The 21,727-nt window shown below is 42.3% G+C and overlaps 2 protein-coding genes across 2 annotated transcripts in view; one reads left to right on the forward strand and one right to left on the reverse strand.

The window, feature by feature from the left end:
* The window catches only part of MARCHF1 (membrane associated ring-CH-type finger 1), a 711,901-nt gene extending 690,198 nt beyond the window's left edge, over positions 1-21,703 (reverse strand). The window contains exon 1 of the mRNA XM_075930152.1: positions 20,279-21,703. The gene's annotated coding sequence lies outside the window, so the exon portion shown is untranslated. The remainder of the gene's footprint in view (positions 1-20,278) is intronic.
* Positions 19,748-21,668, forward strand: APELA (apelin receptor early endogenous ligand). The gene is made up of 2 exons (XM_014574989.3): positions 19,748-19,955; positions 21,538-21,668. The coding sequence occupies exons 1-2, from the start codon at positions 19,880-19,882 to the stop codon at positions 21,624-21,626; spliced, it is 165 nt and encodes a 54-aa protein (XP_014430475.1). The 5' UTR covers positions 19,748-19,879; the 3' UTR covers positions 21,627-21,668.
* Positions 21,704-21,727: the final 24 nt, after the last annotated feature.

A 21,727-nucleotide genomic window follows, 5' to 3' on the forward strand; every position in this document is an offset into this window, starting at 1 on the left:
TGCCAATGGGACAAAAGCAGGCTCTGTCAGCTTTGGTGTGTGTTTTGGATCTGTGAACACAGAAGGAGCACACATAGTGTTCAAAAGGTTACTACTGGCTGGTCTGTTGTTTTTAGCTGGAAATGTCTGCAGAATAAATTGAAAACAGGGGCAACTCCATAAGGTTATCTGAATATATATTCAATGGACTTGTGGGTGGATAGGGACTAAGAAAACTTGCACAATCAAGAAGCAAAACTAATGATTTTAGAGAGAGAGAGAGAGAGAGAGAGAGCGTAGACAGACTTCAAAATCTAAATATAATTCAGATGAGCCTTTTCACTGTGCTGTTTAGATACCTAAATGAGTTTATGCATTGGTTGCCAAACTTATGGCACAAATCCCTACGTGTAGCACATGAAACCAATCAGAAATTATGTTCTCCTCTGCAATTCTTTCCAGCCTGGTATGGCCCTGCGAAAATAAGAGCCATTATAACTTCCCATGGGTAACAATACACATATATTGCACGCATTTCTTTTTTCTTTCCTGATGATAATAAACCTATTAATATAAAGAATTCCCTACAATGGCAGATGTGAGCCTGTACTTGACCGAGATGTAATGCTAAAAAATCCATAGAAATACTGAGCAATAAAACCTTGCTCTTAAACTGATAACTTAATACAAAAAAATCACAGTCCTGTCTGAAAATGAATCATCCATTATTACTCCATGAGTACATAGAGCTTTTGTTTGTGACAATCCTCTGTAGAGTCAGTTCCAGAATTTCTCTTGTATATAACTCAAAAAGGAATGCATATGCTTAATTTTATGTGAAGAAATTTATATTGAAAACAATTGTTTACACTATCTCACCCATATTTAGTCCATTTCTCGATTTTGTCTTACACACAAACAGGAAACAGAATAAAAAAAAAATCTAATAATTAAAACCACTCCAAAAAAATAGCATGTGGCCTCAGTAATTTCATTTGCTTTTATTTTTTAAACTGATGAGTTTAGTAAGGCTCTTTATAACTACCAAGGAAACAAATAATTGTGGATATTTTAAATATTAGGCTCAGAATTGTCGTGCAACAATCAAGAGAAAATATTTATACGTAGGGTTAGATAAAAAGCAGTAAAGGCATGTCGATATTTTTGTGAGAAAATGCATATTTTTGAGTTTGCCCTGGAAAATCAAAACCCTAAACAAAAAGTTGGTTTTCATTTTTTTTAATAAAAAAAGAACAAGCCCACAAAAATTCTTTTTTTTTTCTGATAACAAAAAAATAATAAAACAAAAACTTTTGAAGGAAAATAAAATCAATGTTGTGACTAGCTCTAGGTGCTCAACATTCTATCTAAACTGTACCAATGTAATCTGTTATAGTATTTTTATGACACAACCCACACCAATCGCTATGGCCCTGGGGAATCCTGAAATATTGCTTGTGTTTCATGGGAATGCCTTGTTTAGAATGAGCAGCAGGATGAGACAGCAAAGCAACCCCAACACACAAAAAGGTCAGCATTCCTCACTGTCAAAGTGGTTCCTCATGCCTCCTGATAGTGATGGCCACCGAATGGGCTCCTCTAACAGCACAAGTGTTTGGCTGTTCAAACTAAGGATGTTAAAGACTAGTTGACTATAGTTTTTTGACCACTGTTGCTGACTAGTCGATAGGCACTTCCGCATTCCTCCTTTGAAATGTACAAGAGCCCCTACTGGGGCTCTTGTACATTTCAAAGGAGGGATGCAGAACTCCACATACAGGAAGTCCTGCTGACTCCGAGGATGCACGCAGGTGCCTTCTTAGAAATGCACAAGAATCCCCAGCTGGGGCTCTTGTGCATTTCAAAGCCATGGAGCCTGAGATCAGCGGGAGACTCAGAGTACCCACTGACCCCGGGCTCCATGCTACTGCTGCATGCCGCTAGGAGCCCAGGGTCAGCTGGGGAGTCCCCAGCTGATCCAGGCTTCCCGCTGCATTTCCTGGGGAGTCGCCCACTGACCCCGAGCTCCATGCAGCTGCCTCTTTGAATCGCATGGTGTGTGGTTTAAAGGGACAGCCACCGCACAGCTGATCTGCAGAAGTGTTTTCCCAAGCCCAAAGTGGCACTCTTCTGGGGACAGCTGATCTGCAACAGCCAAATGCAATGCCATTTCACTGCTGTCCCCTGTCACTCACATTGTCATCCGCATCAGAGTCTTCATCCTCTGCTATTGAGGGCAGAAGTAGTTCTGCTGCAATGCATGATGTCCTAAGCACATTGGGCACAATATGGGAGAGAAGTGTGGGATCCATGAGTCTCACAGCAAATGCTGGCATTCTCAGCAATGACTGTCATTCAAGTGACACAAAAATAAGCTGGAAGCCCCCAGGAAGGCTGGAAAGTGAAGAGGTGGCTAACGGGACATTTTTCACATTCCCAAAATGCCTAGAGCTACCTTGCTTATTCCCACAATGCCTAGTGACTGAAGGGGACACCAGGCACTCTGGGATGTTTATCCACATTTCTGTGCTCTTTGTCAACGGGAAGCTAACAGTATGGCCATACATTGACAATGGGTGGCAGAAAAAAAAAAAGGTTTGACAAGTTCTTGGGTTTGGCAACTTTTGCATGTCAACAGCATTTTCATCGCCAAACATTTCCAGTATAGATATAGCCATTTATATTCTCCTAGTATACTTATAATATATTTTGGGCAATGAATTCAACAGGAGTTTTGCCACTGAGGTCAACGGAACCAAGAAGTCAACTAATGTTCCCAATGTTATATATGCATGCTAAACATAGTTTGGATACATCTTGTTTCCTTCGGTGTCAAGGCCTAGAAGTTGGAATAGATAAGGAGACATTGATAGGGTCAAGAGAGTATCTCACATTAGGGGTCACTACAGCAAAGGCAACTCTTTCAGACTGGCAGTTTCTGAAGGAGGATTTAATTTTTTGTTTACACTAGTATTTCTTGATGGTCTCACCCTTCACTGGATGCAGGGTCTATTTGCACGCAGGGTCTATTTGCACACTGTCTAAACAACTTCAGTTTGTATTAAATATGTTGTTCCATGTACTGTTCAGGTGATCCGTGTCCCAGCACTGAAGTGTTTGTTAAAGGCTTTGAAATCCTCAAGTCTCAGTACCAAGATTCATCTCCAAAAATATTCCAGACAGCGCCTCTCCTCTGGCTATCCCCCAATTAAGTAGTCCAGAAGAAGCTATTTCTCCTATAGCTATAGGGGAGAGGGATAGCTCAGTGGTTTGAGCATTGGCCTGCTAAACACAGGGGCTACGTCTAGACATGCATGATTTTCCGAAAATGCTTTTAACGGAAAAGTTTTCCGTTAAAAGCATTTTTGGAAAAGAGCGTCTAGATTGGCACGGACGTTTTTCCACAAAAGCACTTTTTGTGGAAAAGCGTCCATGCTAATCTAGACGTGCTTTTCCACAAAAAAGCCCCGATCGCCATTTTCGCGATCCAGGCTTTTTTGCGGAAAACAAATGTCAGCTGTCTACATGGGCCCTTTTGCGCAAAAGGACTTTTGTCTGAACGGGAGCAGCATAATATTTCCGCAAAAACACTGACAATCTTACATGAGATCATCAGTGCTTTTGTGGAAATTCAAGCGCCAGTGTAGACAGCTGGCAAGTTTTTCCGGAAAAGCGGCTGATTTTCCGAAAAAACTGGCCAGTCTAGACACAGCCAGGGTTTTGAGTTCAATCCTTGAAAGGGTCATTTAGGGATCTAGGGCAAATCTGTCAGGGATAGCTCTTGTCCTGCCATGAGGGCAGGGAAGTGGACTCAATGACCTCTCAAGGTCCCTTCCAGTTCTACAAGATAGGTATATCTTCTACTAGTTCTCATTGTATTTCTTTTATGGGCTGTTATTCAACTTCTTCCTGCTTTCCTGTTAACAACCACTGCAATGCAGTACTTGCTGTCAATCCAAATTATATCAGAACTAGCAGAGACAATGTGAGACGAATGCAAAAGATCCTTTCATAAATGACTGAAATGCAGATGTGCTTTGGTAGTAAGAAGCAGACATAAGAAATATGTTTAGTGGGCAAATCTCATTACTTTCATGACAACGTATGCATCATATCAGCTCAAAGCATAATTTTTAGGGAAGGGTACAACAAGGATAACATTAAACAAGGATTTATGGTGATACTGAATGTGGCAGTCGAATCAAAAACCATTTTAATAGGGAATCATGTAAACTAAATGTTGAGAATACAAATCAATGAGCCACAACTTAGTACAGTATGTTGGATAAAGAAGTTTTCAACAGCCTCTTCACGAACATTGAAACCTTCCCAATAGATGTGTTTCTGCTTTCTGGCACCTCAACTCTGCAAAGCTCTTAAACCTGTGCAGAGCGATAGGGCTGCTCATGCTTAAGGTAATTGCTGGATCAGGGGCCTATGAGCTATGAAAGTGTTTAGTACCTGCAATAAACATTGAAGTCAGTGGGAAGTACAGGCACTCAGAACCTCTCTGCATTTTATGATCTCAACTTAATTCTGTTCAAACATTTACCTAGCCCTTATGACACCACTGGTTAATGTGTAATAGTTGCAATAATTTAGCAAGGTTATGAATAATTTATTTCAACCAAATATTGAAATTCTAATAAATCTAAAGTAACTATTTGATTACATTTTTGCTCATTTACATTTGTGGCTAATTGGCTGTTTTAAAATTTTAAAAATTCTGATAACACCACAAGTCTCTTGAATTTGGATTTAAAAAAAGCAAGCACTGATTTTTCATAAGACCATTTCCCCATAGTACAGATAGTTTAACAGTCTCACACTTCACAGTGCACTATTATAGCACTGTGGTGGAGGGTGCACAAGTAAGAAAATGTTCCTCTAGAAAAGGTACCAGACGACTACTACAGTATACTCTTATCTACACTGATGCATCCCCAAATGTCTCCAAATTATGCCCTCAATTGCACCTGTGCAACTCCACCTCACAGTTGTTTGCCTTACAAGGTTAGCAGCACACACACACAATGCAAACAACAGGAAACAGAAAAAATACTTGACATAGTATACTATGCATAGCACACAAATTTAAATGGCTCAAAACTTAGCCAAATGAAAACTAAATTTCCAAACAAACAGTCAAGAGCACGTTTCAATTAGGTCTATTTCTGTAGTAGGCTTCAACTTTATGCTCTTCAGAAAACAGTCACAAGATAGATGGATTTTTTTGCTTTGTTTTGAAAAAACATCCCTCCACTGTTTCACTCCCATTTATGATTTCTTAAATAAACAAATTTATCTGCTGATAGAAACCAAACCTAGACAGTAAGGCTGTGTCTACATTGGCACCCCTTTCCGGAAAAGGGATGCTAATGAGACCAGTCGGAATTGCAAATTCCACGGGGTATTTAAATACCCCCCACAGCATTTGCATGAACATGGCTACCGCTTTTTTCTGGCTCGGGGTTTTGCCGGAGAAAAGCGCCAGTCTAGACGGGATCTTGCGGAAAATAAGCCCTTTTTCGGAAGATCCCTTATTCCTACTTTCAAGGCTTTATTTTCCGCAAGATCCCATCTAAACTGGCGCTTTTCTCCGGCAAAACCCCGAGCTGGAAAAAAGCAGCAGCCATGTTCATGCAAATGCCGCAGGGGATATTTAAATCCTCTGCGGAATTTGCAATTCCGACTGGTCTCATTAGCATCCCTTTTCCGGAAAGGGGTGCCAATGTAGACACAGCCTAATTCTCTGGCTACGTCTATACTGCAGTGCTATTTTCAGGATAACTGTTCCGCATCTTTTGAGCATGCCCATTATTTAGAAATAGAACAGGCTCACTATTCCAATGTTCCTGTAAACCTCATTTCACAAGGAATAAGGGATGTTTCAGAATAGCGATTTATTTCAAAATAAATGCTGTGTACACCACCAAATTTGAAATAAGCTATTTTAAAATAACATTGAAATAAGATACACAATTTGCATAGATCAAATTGCATAACTTATTTCGACCTACGGTGCAGTGTAGATGCACCCTGAGAGGCAATACTGTCAGAAAGTTAAGACCCAATGAAAACAGGAATATAAAGACAAACTACTTGTGCAACCTCAAATAGAGGTGGCCACTACAATTAAAATTGATTTGGAATCATGCTAATAAATTGGAAAGCTGTTCTAAGAACTTGCTCTTATTCCATAGCTTGAAACAAATAAAATTCATATGTTCTTACTTAGAGTTGAGGCCTAATGCAAATATATTTTCTATTAATATGTGCTTGAATTTTTAAAAATGAAATAATCTTGAACTGTTGTACAAATATTTGACAAAAGCAGATACAATCCATATTTACCAATACAAATGTTAATGCAAAACAAATTTCAAACTGAATTTTAGTATTTGCAGTTGAAGTGTTTGTGTATTTACTCAATTAACAAAAACCACGTTATCTGACTTAAATGACTAATCACAACTGAGAAGCTCAGCTTGAATTTTGACTATGCATGATCAGTCCACAGAGTATTAAATATATTTGAAGATGGATAATAATTAAAAAAAGTTGATTTGAAAAGTAGAATTAGCCTCGATCCCAAATTCAATCAGTTTGAAGGATTCCTTAATTCATTTGTTTGCTGGGATATACTTCTTCCAGTATACTTGCTAACCTCATCTAAAATGCAGTCCAGAAAAGATCAAGAATACAAGTGGCTTTATTTATATTAACAAGTGAGTAATCAGACTATTCACATGTTGGAAGGCTATAAAATAAGAAAGTAAAACCAGGCCAATAGATTGTGAGTTTCCTCCTACATGTGCTTGATTTGCTATACTGGGCAAAGTTGAGCACATGTATAAGGGTGCATCTACACAGCAGGGCTTAACTCAAAATAAGCTATGCAAATTGAGCTATGTTAATTGCGTAGCTTATTTCAAAATTGGGAGCATCTACACAGCACTTATATCAAAATATTCCTATTCTGTACAGAAAGTGCATTTCCTTTATGAAGACATGTCCAAAAATGATAGTAAGGATTTTGTGTATGAATGGTATACACATCTGTTCAGAAACTTTTCCTACCTAATAGAATAATTTTTTTTAAAAAGTAATCAAGCCAGCAGATTACTGGCTTGATTGTACATCAGAATTATCTTCCTTGTTATGCTGATACCAAACATTCTTTTATGTCTCAAAATATTCAGAAGTCACAAATGTAGACAAAATGAAAGGGGGAAGGGACTGCATCTCATTTGCAAAGCATTCCTTTAAAAAAAAAAAGTGGGACTCTAGAAGATAAAATTTCTCAGGCTCTCAGGCCACACAATTAGCTATTTACTAGAAATCTGCAATATAAGAGTATGTACTAGCCACAAAAACCAAACGGAACACTGGGTAACTGCCAAATTCAACTGTTTCAATACAGATGTGAAGAAATATGTAACCATGTTTCCTAATGCTCTCAAATTTTGTAGTGTAACCTTATATAACCCCTTCTACTGCCCCCCAGACACGCACACAGTCCCCAGTGTATTAGATTTTTATTCATGTATGTGTTTATTTTTTAATGTTCTTTTTTAAAAAACAAACAAACAAAAACTTTGTCTCGCATGGAGACTGAAGTCCTCTCTTCAAGCAAGATACAAAATTCTTTGCAGCCAACAGAAAGACTCCCATTGATTTTTATGGTCTTTGAGAGTGTTCTTCATCAATAGAACAGATACAGCATGAGCAGCAGCAATAGAAATTCCACCCTTTCCCTTCCAGAAAGGATCTCTACCTTGCCAGAGCTTCCTGCCACCTCTCACCTCTGAAGGAAACACACCTAAAAGATGTGAAAGCCTACTATTCAGACTCTTATATTGTGCCCATCACCATGACATTTTAGCAGCATCTTGTTTTGTCTGTCACTGGAAGCAGCTATCATGGATTCCCAGTAGTACTAAAACTCAGTGGAGTTTGATTAGAGTAGGACTCCTGATTGGCTCGTTTCTCATAAACATGAAGGGAGCTCAGTGCCTCAGAGTTCAGTAAGTTCTAAGAATCTGTTTGCACTCAATAGCCTACTGCTACAGCTGTACTGCTGCAGCACTTTTGGTGAAGACACTCTATTGCCCCTAGGAGAGAGCTCTCCTGTTGGCAAAAAGACCTCTGAGCAGCAGAACTTCTCCTGTTAAGACAGCACTGTGCTGACAAGAACTTACGGTGATGTAACTTATATCATTCAGGGGTAAGGTTACCAGGTGGCTTCAAAATAATACTGGACACACTTGATCTCAGATGGGAGGGACGAGGGACACTGGCCAGGAGGGAAGCGGAGCTGGCCAGGAGGATGTGGGGGGTGGGGAGAGAGAAACCGGCTGGCAGGAAGCAGGGCTAGCGGGGTTGGCTGGGAGAGATTGGGGGGGGGGGGGGACCGGCTGGCAGGAAGCAGGTCTGGCCGGGAGACGGTCAGGGGGAGAGGAGCTGGCCGGGGAAGATCGGGGGGGGGGAGAGAACCAGCCAGCGGGAAGCAGAGCTAGCCAGGAGCAGGTCAGGGAGAGCGGAGCTGGACAGGGGAGATGGGGAGGGGGCAGGGACCGGCCAACAGGAAGCAGGGCTGGCCCGGAGGGGGTCAGGGAAAGCGGGGCTGGCCGGCGGGGGTGGGGGGGAAGAGCAGGGAGAGAGAATTGGCCAGCCGGGAGCTGCACACGCAGATCTCGGGGTGCTGCCCATCCTGCACACGGTCCCAGCGAAACACAAGCGAGTCCAGCCCCGGGGATTCCCTCCTGCCCCGCCCCACCTCTGCTCCTGTACTTGCATACTGCCTGGCTGGTAGACATGCTCACGCAGCGTGAGCTGCAACTAGGTACTGACACTTCTAATAAAACTAAACTAATTAGAAAATAGCAGACATTTTATATGTCCGGTATTTTCTTAATTTTTTTCCCCCGAGACAGAATCCTCAAATACTGGACTGTCCGGTTCAAAACCTGACACCTGACAACCCTATTCAGTGGCAAGCCTGTTGACAGGGGAGGGGCAAAGGGGACTGTTGTCCCAGGGTTTAGTGATTCAAAAGGGCACAGAGCTCTCAGCCACTATCATTAAAGCAGCAGTGGCAGTGGCCAGAACCCCCGACTGTTGGAATAGTTGCTGGCATGCTCTCACCAGCTCTGAGGGCTGGGGAAGGGCCACTGCGGTATAGGACACGTGGTGGGCTGGCTGCCCCTGCCCCTTCCACTTAAGGCCCCACCCTTTCTGGGAGCACAGAACCACCCCCGCCCCGTCTCCAGGCCCAGTGAAACTGTCGGCCAACTTGTGCAGAAGATGGAATGTTCACCTCACTGAGAGACATACGTTTTGCCGCATAGGCTGTAGCGTAGACATAGCTTAACCCCACGCACAGAACAGAGTAAACAGAACTCAGTAATTTTTAACGAATTAAATGCTTTACTAGACAAGAGTTTGGAATAGGTGCTATAGGAAAAGAGATTAAAAAGATTAGGACTTTTCAGCTTAGAAAAGGGGAAACTAAGGGGGGGGATATCATAGAGGTCTATAAAATCTTGACAGGTGTGGAGAAAGTGAATAAGGAAAAGTTATTTACTTGTTCCTATAACATAAGAACTAGCAATGACCAAATGAAATTAGTAAGTAGCAGGTTTAAAACAAACAAAAAAGTTTTTCTTCATGCAGAGCACAGTCAACCTGTGGAACCTTCTTGCCAGAGGATATTGTGAAGACCAGGACTTTTAGAGTGTTCAAAAAAAAGAACTAGATAAATCCATTAATACTTATTAGCCAGAATGGTGTTACACTGGGTACATTTATGAGAGTTATAGTCAGGGAGATTATGAAATGGAGTCTCTGATGGGTTCCATTTTGTGTGACCATAAGAAGCAGAGAGGGGAGATTTCCCACCAAAGCCAGTGTTGCACTCATTCCTCAGCTTTGCACCCCGCTCAGACATTGTGCACATAGCCCCCTAGAAAATGCACACCACCCGAAGGTTGCACATAGCCCATCATAGCTGTACGCCAGCCTCTGAATCTCTGCACGTGTCACAAAGATATGCACCCAACACATGGACTTTTTCCCACCCAAATGTTAATAAAACTTCTCTGTTCAATTCAGTTCAGGTTCGCTTGGTTCACTTGTTGTGAGTGAGTTGTTCATTCGTCTACTCTGTCTGTGCCTATGTATGTATGAGTGAGTGAGATTGCTTGATTCTTATCATCATCATTAATGTAGTAGTGTGGGTGCAGCTGTATAGTTATCCTGTGGGCCACCTGCATGTGGAGAAGTCCCATCTTTGGGGATCGGAGGCCAGGGATAGTGGCAGTTGGACACTTGTATTATATCGCCACCACCATTTTGGATTAAGTGAACATACTGAAGAGTCATTCGTCTCTGGATCAACTGGAAAGCTGCATTCCAAGAGGTCAAGGATTCCTAGAGTGTCCTGTGTCGGAAAGGCCTGGATACCAGTTTTCAAGGGATCTCCTCACCGATCCTCTGCTAAGGCTTGACACTAGCTGCAGTGTTGCAAGTCGTGAGCAATGGCTGTATATCAACCATTTGTAACGTATATTTCCTTTTGTTTGAGGGATTTTCTGTCTTCTTTCTTCTAAGGTTAGGGTGGGTTCATACTTCTGTTTGTCATTTTCTGCGTATGCTGCTTTTGAACAATTCTGACAATATATGGTTTGGCCCTAAATTTGGTGTCTGCCGCTTTGTTATCGGAAAAAGGAATCACCAGTGATAGATATGGATTTATCAGGCGTTCCTCACTTCTGACTCCAGGGACATTTAACAGCATATTAGTCAGAGCGAGCCTAGTTTAGTCGTAATCAGGTTAAAATTAAGTGTTGCAGCGTTCCCTGTGCAACCATGGGTAGGAATGATGTCCCTAGCCTCTGTTTGTCAGGGGTTGGAAACGTATGACACGAGAGGGATCACTTGATGATTACCTAGTTCCAGGGGCGGCCCATGAGCCTAGGCAGACTTAGCAGTTGCCTAGGGCGCCGCTGGCCCGGACGCCCGATGATGGCACCCTGTGATTATGTCACGGCCAGTGACAGCTGAATAGGCGGGGGCGCCCATCGCACCTTCCGCCTAGGGCGCCAGCTGCTGCAGCCAGCCTCGGGCCACTTCTGCCTATTTCTGTTAACTCTCTGGGGCACCTGGCATTGGCCACTGTTGGAAGACAGGATACTGGGCTAGATGGACCTTTGGTCTGACCCAGTATGGCCATTCTTATGTTCTCATGTTATGTTCTAACTGCAGTTTTAGCCAGTGCCTCCTCCCTTAGATGTTTATTTTATTTCAGTCTAAATCTGGATCCTCCTTTCTTTATACTTTTTGAAGAATAGAAACTTCTGCTTTTCAGTGGGAAAAGAGGTCACCGAAGTGAAAAATATACACCTTCCATCCGCCTTTGCAATGTTCTCTTGTCCTGCTGTGTCAGCAGTAGAATGACTAACCTTCTTGTCCATTGCAGCTAAATGAATGAATGAAACAAAACAAAACAAAAAAAAAAAGGGAGATGTTCAGCAGTTGATTCTAGGGTACTAAAGACAAAGATTCAATCCACTTTCTGTCAGGAAAAGAAGGTTAAAGGAAACCATCAGTAAATGCTCTAGTAAACGGGAGAGGGGTGAGAAGATTCATATGTAAAATGCATGCAGCACCTTGATACAGAGGTGGCAACAGTTTGCAGGACTTTGAAAAGTTTAATATTTTAAATTGATTGACAGACTTAGAGATTTAAATCCTTGATCAAAACATTAATATGAATACACCATGTTTGACTCAGTAGGAAAACTAAATGTCTATGCATTACTATAGTATTGCCTTATGACAAAAATATTCCTGATGATTTTCAGCAATACTCAATGGTTTAAATTAAATCTGCAAACCAAATTTGTCTCCAAAGTCAGAACTGTAAACAAGCAAAGAACCCAAGACAGTCATTTGAAATTCTCTCAGGTAACTACTCTCCTCTTTAGTCCCTTCCTGTCTACACAAATAATTCACTAGGAACATCCTTCCCCCACTGAAAGTTTTATCTGACCACATCCAGAAGAAACAAAAGATGAGTTAAATAGAAGCTATTGAATGTTGTTGTAGCCATGCTGGTTCCAGGATATTAGAGACAAGGTGGATGAGGAAATATTTTATTGGAAAGAAGTTGGTCCAATAAAAAAAAAAAATACTACCTTGCTCACCTTGTGTCTTAACATTTTCTTTTAATTTAGGAACGTAGGAGGTGCAATTTAGAAAAGTAACTGAAATCTGTAGAAGACCATTGATTTAATGTAGATTTATTAAAAATAGTTATTTTGTAGTCATTGTTGAAATTACGATTGTGTTATTTCTGATAGTTGCATAACAGGTTTACAAATCCTGCTCAAAACTTTTTAAAGAAATACATTTTAAAAATAATTACTATGTAGTCACACAAGGTATACTCAAGACTACCTTGAAAAGGCAAAGGTTTTTTTGCCATTCCCTTGGGTGATAACTCAAGACAAATTTTACTACAATATAATCATCAATTGTTTAAAGACATTCCCTTTCAAGACCTAAGGTGTGCGCCATAGGATAGCTGCACATTTGAAGATTAACAAGTAAAGGAAGATCAGATCCAAAACTACCATTGCCACAGCAGCTTAGCATTTTTTTTTCTGGAATATTACTATTTCCAAGTTACATACATGCCTGTTTAATATGAAAACCCTAACAAAAATATGACTATTGCCTTCTGAGAAATAGATTTCAGATTCCTATCCAATGAGAGCAGTGATTATTGCAGAAACAAATGGTTGGTCATTCTTCAGGTGAGAGAGGAGTAGTTTTTAAATGTTCTTTAGGGTTTTTTGTTGTTTTATTTTGTTTTCTTCAAGCCAATATGTAAAAGAGATTTTCTGAAAACTTTACAGGAACCTGTCATCACAAATGAATAAGGCTCAATGTATCTGTCTTTTTTTCTTCTTTTTTTTTTAAAGAAAAAAAAGGCAAGGAGGGAAAAGAGCATTCATACAACTCAGTAGACAGGTGCATTCACAATTAACCTAAGAAATTCTAATGTCTACATTGGAGACCTTATAGTTAATAAAGACAAAAATATCAGTTCTGCACAAACAAAAGTGACAGACTGGAAAGACAGTGGTTCACCAGGGTTTCCTTTCCTCTTTGTATTACTTGTATTGCAGTAGTGCCCAAAAGCCCTGGTCAGGAGATAGACCTGGGCTATCTCCTGACCAGGGAGAATAGACCTGGGGGTCAGCAAAAGGGCCTCCACAGGCTGGATACAGCCCACCAAGCGGGTGGATCCGGCCTGTGGAGGCCCTGCCACTTGCTTGCCCCCAGGCTAATTAGCACTGCATGCTCCTGGCAGAGTGAAGGAAACTGTGCACACTCCCCACACCTCCAGGCCAATCAGGTACTGGGGGTGGGGGAGCAAAAGAAGTTTCCTCTGCCCTAGCCCCACCCTGTGAGGCGCACACAGCACTTAGAAGCGCCGTGCTCTTCTGACAGGGCAGAAGAAGACTTCACGCGCTCCCCCACCCCCAGTTCCTGATTGGCCTGGGGACAGGGGAATGCACGAAGCCTCCTCCCGCCCTGACAGGAGTGCATGGTGGTTTTAAGTGCCATGCAGGGCGGGGACAGAGCTGAGGAAACTTCACATGCTCTCCCGTCCCCAGGCCCTGATTGGCCTCCCTTCCGGTTGAGGCCCAGGCCACTTCAGAAATTTTTGAAAAAATTATCTACCCACCCCGAGACAGATACTGTACAAACACTGAACAAAAAGACAGTTCCTGCTACAAAGAGTTTACGATTCACCACTACAGGAAGTGTACTGTATGCAGGTTGTATCCACCTACACTGGTATCTTAGTGGTCTATAAGAAAAGGAAAACCCACAGGTTTCACCCCAGAACAGAGTAATCTCTTTAACTGCTACTCTTCTACTGCATCTTCATTTTCAGCTTTATCACTGTTGTTACTTTGAAGACCTGGAGTACAGTGTGAAAGTGAACGTTTCCCAGAGGAGCACCCTAGCATGATGTCATGATGCTAGTTCATATAATATGAAGTTCAGCTGACCAAAATGTGAAAATGACTTTATATAAAATGCTTTTGAATACACAAAGCTAAGAAAATCAAAAGAAGAAGGGAGCAGGGGAGAATTTTTCCCCTTATTCTCTTTGGTTATGGTCAACTTAAGCTACCAAGGGATCACATGGGAGCAAGACCTGGGCCAAGCGGGTGACAAACCCTCACTAGGCCCATAGAAAGCTGGCCCTTAATTTCTATTACTTCCTAATTCTGAAAGAATAGCAGCCAAGTGAATGTTTAGGAGTAAAACTTATATTAGTACACAGCATCCAACACATGGTTCTTTTAGGTACAATGTACTCAGGGCTCTAAGTATATTTTAGGACCGTGGTCACCAACCCATCGATCGCGAGACTTTGCCCTTCCCCATCCCGCTGCCCTCCACCCCCAAGATTAATGTCACGCTGATGCTACCCCCAGGACTATAGAGGTAGCATGGGCTTCCAGCAGGGCTGGGGGGGGGGGGGGGGGGGGGAGTTCTGCAGCTGCACGCCAGGTCCTGGAAGTATGCAGGCTGCTCTCCCTGCTGCCCCCCCAACATCCGCTGCAGTACCTAAAATGCCGGTCTGTTGCGCGCTGGGGACTTTATTCCCATGTTGCCTTCCTGTGCACGGGGGAGGGGCTGGGGTTCTGGGACTGCACTGGCTCCAGTTGCTTGGGCGGTGCACGCTACCATGGAGAGCAGAGGAGCAAGGCGCTCACTGTGAGAGCAGTTGGGGCTGGTGCAGTCCACACTGTAGATGAGGCCCAAGCGATTTCAAAACCATGTCTTTAAGAAATACCATAGACAAGGTCCCTAGAACTCAAATTCCACTGTAGTTTTACAGATTATTTCAGGAATATGTATTTTGGCCCGGTTTTCTTGGTGAAATAGCCTTGTGCCCGCATATCATATTTCAATTGGCATAAAACCAAGCAAAAATAATCCCTTTGAGCTGGGTGAAGAAACCACACACACACTTTTTACATCCAAGCACCATTTTAAAATCTCATCTGTTCAGACTTCTTTTGCTGACATTGCCTCTCAAACATCACAAAGCAGCCATCCACAGAAAGGTCCACTGCATTTTTGTTCTCTTCTTGCACAATTCACATGCCCTGTCTCTTGCTATGTCCAACAGGCACCTCCTTATTCAGAGACTTTTCTGAAGAACACTTTGCATCAGAGCTAACTATTTGGTTGAATATGTGTAGCCCAGTGTTTCTTAATCTTTTTGAGGCCACAAAACACCAAACAATTTTTTTTGTATGTGGAACACCTAGGAAAATTTTCTTTAAAAAAAAAAAATTGTTGTCAGACAAAAAAAGGACAAAAACAAAGAAGAGGTCACAGTACACCTGCAAGTTTTTCCACAGAACACCAGTGTTCCTCGGAACATAGTTGAAGAAACACTGGTGTAGCCTCTAATGTTCATGCCTGCCAGCCCTGCAGAGCCAAATACTTCTGCTGGTCAGTGAGGTAACTTCTGGTCTGGCTCCCACGTCAATATTGTTAACTGAATTCCAATTGCAAAGTCTTTAGTCTTTAACTTCCCAGGCTGAGAATTACAAAGCTAATTTTAAGTAAACTGATAAAATCTGATCAGAAGGCCTCCAACTAATATTTCTGTGGGTTAATCCAGCCCCCCGCCCACCCATAAAAGGCTTCCCACCCCTGCTCTAGTGTGGTTACAGACTCTTTGTGTTCCTGTCCACCCACCCTCTCCCAGTTCCCTTCTGCTCCTAATTTCTTAGCTCCTACGCCTGTTCCCTCCTTTCCCTATTATCCCCTTCTACCTCCTGTTCCTCTTCCCGCACTTCATCCCTGTTTCCTCCACTCCATCCTATCCTCTCCTTAGGAAAAGAAGATGGACAGTGGCTCTTTCTATTATCCCTTCCCTACCATTTTCCCCTCAATTCCAGTCTGTCCCGCCACCTCATGTGTCTTTTCTCCCCAATTGCTATCTTCTCTGCTTCTATCATCTCCATGGTTTCTGCTCCTAGCACTTCACTCTACATATCCTACATCCCCACCCACCTAGGTACTACATCACTTATCACACTTCTACATTCATGTCAAACTTCCTCATACTTCTTTCAGCATTCTCTGAGTGCCAGTATGGGTATGGAGAGCAGTGAAAACACAAAACAGTCGTCTTGTTCCAGTGTTTAGTGCCACACAGCTCTGCTAAATTCCAGCAGATTGGAGATGAATCCCTTGCATCATAGTAGCATGACTGTCCCAAGGGAGGTGCAGGGATTGGGACCTAGAACAACCCCCTCCCAGTACCCAAAGCACAAGGCCAGGGCAATATATCCCCTCCACACCACAGGCCCCACTCCCATGCAACGTGGCCCAGGGGATTACAGGGTCCTGGTGCAGTGAAGGTTCCCCCCCTTTTTCTCCCCACTCTGCTCATCAGAGGAAGTAGGTTTTGCCCACGAAAGCTCGTGGTATTTTTCCCCTTCCCTCCTCTCTCTCTCTCTGTATATATAAAAACGTCAGAGGGGTAGCCCCGAGTTAGTCTATAACAGGAAAAACTTTAAAAAAAAAACAACAAATAGACTAGTAGCACCTTAAAGACTAACAAAACATGTAGATGGTATCCTGAGCTTTTGTGGGAGCAACCCACTTCTTCGGATGAATTGTTACAAAAATGGTATGAACAAGGACATCAGCTGGCTCACACACTACCTTCCACATCCTATGACTTAACCTACCAACCAAACAATGGAGGTGCTAATTGTTCTTATCAGCCTTTTGTAACTATCTGAACCATCTACTTTTCTTTTTCTCCTTTCCCCCCTCTTCTTTTCCTCCCGCCTCCCCTTTTCCCTCTCCCCTTCCCTTATTTATTCTTGGATCTGGACTTCTAATACTCCTGTCATCTGAAGAAGTGGGTTTTGCCCACGAAAGCTCATACCACCATCTACATGTTGTGTTAGTCTTTAAGGTGCTACTAGTCTATTTGTTAAGTTTTCTCAATATATAGTTAGTATCCAAGGTGCTACAGGATTACTCAATTTGTATAAGTTACAGACTAACATGGCTACCCCACTGAAACTTTTAAACAGGTAATGAAAGACTAAGTCAACCTCCATTTGCTGCAGTTGATTCTCAACAACTACATGGGTGGTTGAGGTTAGAAAACCATTAATCCAGGTAACCATCCCTCCAGCACAGAGCATCTGCCAGGCACGTACCCTACACTTTCCAGGTCTCTGACGCACTTTTCATTTCTCTCTCATTTTTGGGTGGGCCAATTAAAAAAGATGGGCAGAAGAAATACACCATTATGTTTTTGTTTGTTTACATCTGTTCAAAGCACTGGAAATGAGAAATAAAGGTAGATTTGGAACTCAAAAGAACCACACATAAATAGTCAAACTATCAGTTTGGCAGCAATTTCTACTGCATGAACTTGTCAAGGAAGACAAATTTCTATAACACCACTATGGAGTGGCTTGGACCAGATAAGTAAAATTAATTTTTGTAAAATTTAGGTAGTATACCAATCAAAAAATGCAGTCTAAAGATAGCTTAGAATGCAGTATATTATTTATAGGACTCAAATATTTCAGTTGTATTTTTAAGTACTTTACTTCTGCTCAAAATATTTGTAGGTTCTGTAGCATGAAAGGATTGTATAGCCTGGGGAAACTGGCAATGCTCTTTTTACCTTTAAGTATTTACCAAGTACCCATCACCCTGGAATTTAAGCGCTTTTCGCTTAAGTTATTGATTTGAATCAAATGCGGGTCAGTGCTGACAAAGTCATTATCCTTTAGGGGCCTGTATGAAAAGGAATCAGACACAGTATTCTAATTCTTAGTGAGCAGTATACCCACCACAAAAAAATGTGGTCCTCTGGATAGAGCACTAGACTAGGATTTAGAAGATTTGGTTTCTAATCCTGTTTTTGCCACTCATTTGCTGTGTGATGTTAGGTAAATCATTTCTTCACACAACTCTGTCTTTTTAGATTGTAAATTCTTGGGCAAGGTGTATCTTCCAGTAGAGATTTATACAGCATTTAGCACAAGTGGCTATGATTTCAGTTAAGGATTTTTGTCATCAATACTACTACTACTACTACTAGAAAGTCTAATCTAAAGGGCTAAGAATTGAATATATATAGAGAAAAATTAACTAACCTCCTAAGGTCTGGTCTATACTTAAAAGACAGAGAGATACTGGCTGGTGCATGGAGAGTAAACTCACACCACAGACCAATGCTGACAATCCCCACTATCAATGCAGCTATTTCAACAGAAATATTCCACTTCTATTGGCATCATTTTTATAGCGTACATATACCATACCCTAGCTTTTAAAGGCAATCTGGGGAAGTTAACAATGTCTGTACTATACCAGCTCTGAGTCTATCCATCAGCAAAGGACTTCATTTTCTAGTGCTGTCAGTCTAGCATCTTCCTCAGTAAGTTTCAACCCTATAGTAATTATTAGGTCAAGCTGCAAGTTTCATTTTTGTGATTCGATGTTGTTTACACACACATCCCTTATCCACATCAAATCACTAGTCCCATAACAATGTCCTTTCTCATACAGGAAAGTGCTGTAGATTCAATTGGAGACAATTTAAAGAATCATAGAGAAATTTTTAATAGGGATTTAATTCTCTGTTAAATTTAATAGGATGGGTTAAAAGTTTCTCTCTATATATTCTAAAGGATATTTTCCGTAACGGTCATATTTCCATCTTATATTATATTAGTCTTTATTCCATGCCAAAAACCCAGCAGGATGAGAATAAAGAATAATGATCACTCTGATCAAATTTTAACTCATGCCAGTATTTCCAAGATACTATGTGTCTCAAAAAGGGTTTTGCAGGGTTAGTCCTTACGACTGCCCCTTTTCTCTAAAGCTCTTGATAGCTGTGCTTTTATTGTACGTCAGTTTATTTCAGCACAGTTTGTTAAAGGTAGTTTTCCACCAGAGTTTAGTAAAGAATATAAAACATATATTCATTATAAATGCTAAAAACCTGTTTAATCTCTTTCCCATTCAGAAATGTTGCAGCACAATTAATAACATGTAAAAAAAAAAAGCCATGCTTCTCCCTTTCCATTTCACCAAAAGAAGTGTCAAAAAAATCTTATATATTCATTGCAGGATATTCTGAGCCTCTAGGAACACTTGATGTACAAAAGCCACACATTAGGTTTAACAGTTTTCAGTTTCACTTTGAATAGACACTACTTTGCAGCTAGTTTAGAAGGGATAAAGCATTTGCGCAGCAAGAAGGACCATGAAGCTTTGGAGGAGCTTAACTCTGAGCTTCAGAATTCTTTCAGGAGGGACAAAGGGAGGGGGAGGGACTTCCTGTCATTTCCATTGCTTTCTGCATGTGGGACCAACATGGGCAACACGGAGTTTAAACAGTTGCAAATGGAGGGCGGGAACACCGTGCCTTGTTCTACATATTTCTCCCTGACTGGGTTGAATTTAAAGTGATGTTGCTCCATTGTTCACAGGGCTCCTTGCCCCATATTGACAGAAGCTACTGTTTACATGGACTTTTCATTCTTTCATTGTTTGCTTATGGAAAATAAGGGGGAGTGACAAAAAAATAAAAGGGAAGGGGGGAGAGAAAAGAGGGAGTCACTGACTACATTGCAGAACCAGTAACCTTGTCTTATGTGATCATTAACCTTGCTGGAAAATGCAGCTGGCAGTTCATTCTGAAGCTTACCATTAGAATGTGAGCAAAGACACGGATACTGCAGAGGCATTTCAAGGACGGTTTGATTTGCTGCTAGTTTTAAACAATACCGCACCTACTTTGTGTGACTGCAAAATGAGAGTTCAACAGATCCTTTACATCTTACTTTTTCTCTTAATGAGTCTACTTTTTGTAATCGGACAGAGACCAGGTAAGAATTGTCTCTTCTCATTACCACATGTTAATTGTGTATTTTAAACGCGCAGCGACAATGCACTTTTAAGTTTATTACTATGACTTTCTTCCAAGCACTTATGAATTCTTAGATTGTACTTTCATTGCTATTTGTTTTGCAGAATTTTTCAAGCCATGCGTCTGTAGACATATATTAATAGTAACAAATAAGTGATTCATGGATATTCGGTAACTACTGAGAGGTCTAAAAAATTAACATTTAAACCAGATCTAAAAGGCGTTGCCGTTCAGGGGAAAAACACGACCAGACAAATGTTATATCAGCTACATTAGACGTACCTTGGTATAGATATGGAGCATCTACCGCACTAAGCTTTGCTGATTGACTTGACTAGACAAGAGTTTTACGCCCCGATACAAACCACAATCAAACTGGTAGGACTCGTTATCAGTGGCAATCACTGTGGTGATGTGATGCAGGTGAATTCGGACCCTTAAGGAACAATACCTGTTTTTAAAAGAGGAGGGGGGTAGCATTTTGTATACGGGATAGAGGAAAGGGGGCAAGAGCTCGATGCGATGCCATTGAAGGTCACCTATGATTCAGACCTGGTATTGATTTGATCGCAATGTTAGCGTTTCCTATGACGACTTTAATATTTATCGTAGAAAACAAAGCAGTTGTGCGGGTGCTATGTTTTTAGGCGGCCCTAAAACAACCAACCATCCCAACTCCCGTGCTTATTAAAGAAAACGTAACCCGACTGAGCCGAATATGGAATCAGCGCGCCCAGCAGCGTTATAGGCTTCATCGCAGGCAGTGGCGATAGGGACAGAAACAAACTCACTTCATTCTGTTTCCTCATGAAGGCGAAAGAAAGTTGTCAGAGCGCAAGCAGAGAAGGGAACGGCGCGCCCCCCTACTGGCTGCATTGCTGACTCTGCTTTTGGTTGAGGGAAAATGTTGTCCAGTAAGGGGGGGCTGCATCTCAGAGGTGACTGGCTATCGCCGTCTATTCGCCCGCTGTAGAGCCAGCCTGAGTCCGGATTTGCCATTCGAACACACAGCAAGGGGGCTTGAGACGTACGCTGGGGGAGGGGGGGGACGACTCCGTGCTGTAAGGTGGGGAGCACTTGGTCCCCATTCAGAAATGCACGTTCAAATGTTGGAAGGGGGGAGGCCTGCAATATTTCTGAATATGTTCTGTCCTCGCGTGTGGCGCACACTGGGGAGCGCTCTTTCTGAAATGGGGAAGAAATCCAGCATGTTAAGGGATGCATTTTAACTACACGAAGGGGGAGAAGAGGCGGCTGGAAGAGCTAAGGCGCAGAACATCCGAGAACTGAAGCAGCACTGCGGCTTCAGTGCAAAGAGGGGCGTGGTGCCGTCCCTTTGCTGCTTACGCCCAGTAGCACTTGCCCGAAATTCAGCGGGGAGGGGGGAGACCAAAGCAAGTGGGTCGGTGTGCCCCGTGAAAGGCCCCTGGAGTCCAGCCCCTTCCGCGTGCTGTGCGCTCAGGAGACACACATCGACTTGCCTGGCGCTTGAAATTTCCGACTTAACGCCTCTGGTTTGAATTCCCGCTTCTGCCTTTCAGCTAACCTGGCCCTGCGCAGAAAGCTGCACAGACACAACTGCTCCCACAGGCGGTGCATGCCTCTCCACTCCAGAGTGCCCTTCCCCTGAGAGACCTGCGAGCCGCCCTCCCCGCGCTCACCTTCGGCCACGGTACTTCGCACGGGTTGGGCAATACAAAGCAGGCGGCGCCAAGAAGCATGCAATGATCG

This window comes from Pelodiscus sinensis, chromosome 5 (genome assembly GCF_049634645.1).
Source record: "Pelodiscus sinensis isolate JC-2024 chromosome 5, ASM4963464v1, whole genome shotgun sequence".
NCBI lineage: Eukaryota > Metazoa > Chordata > Testudines > Trionychidae > Pelodiscus > Pelodiscus sinensis.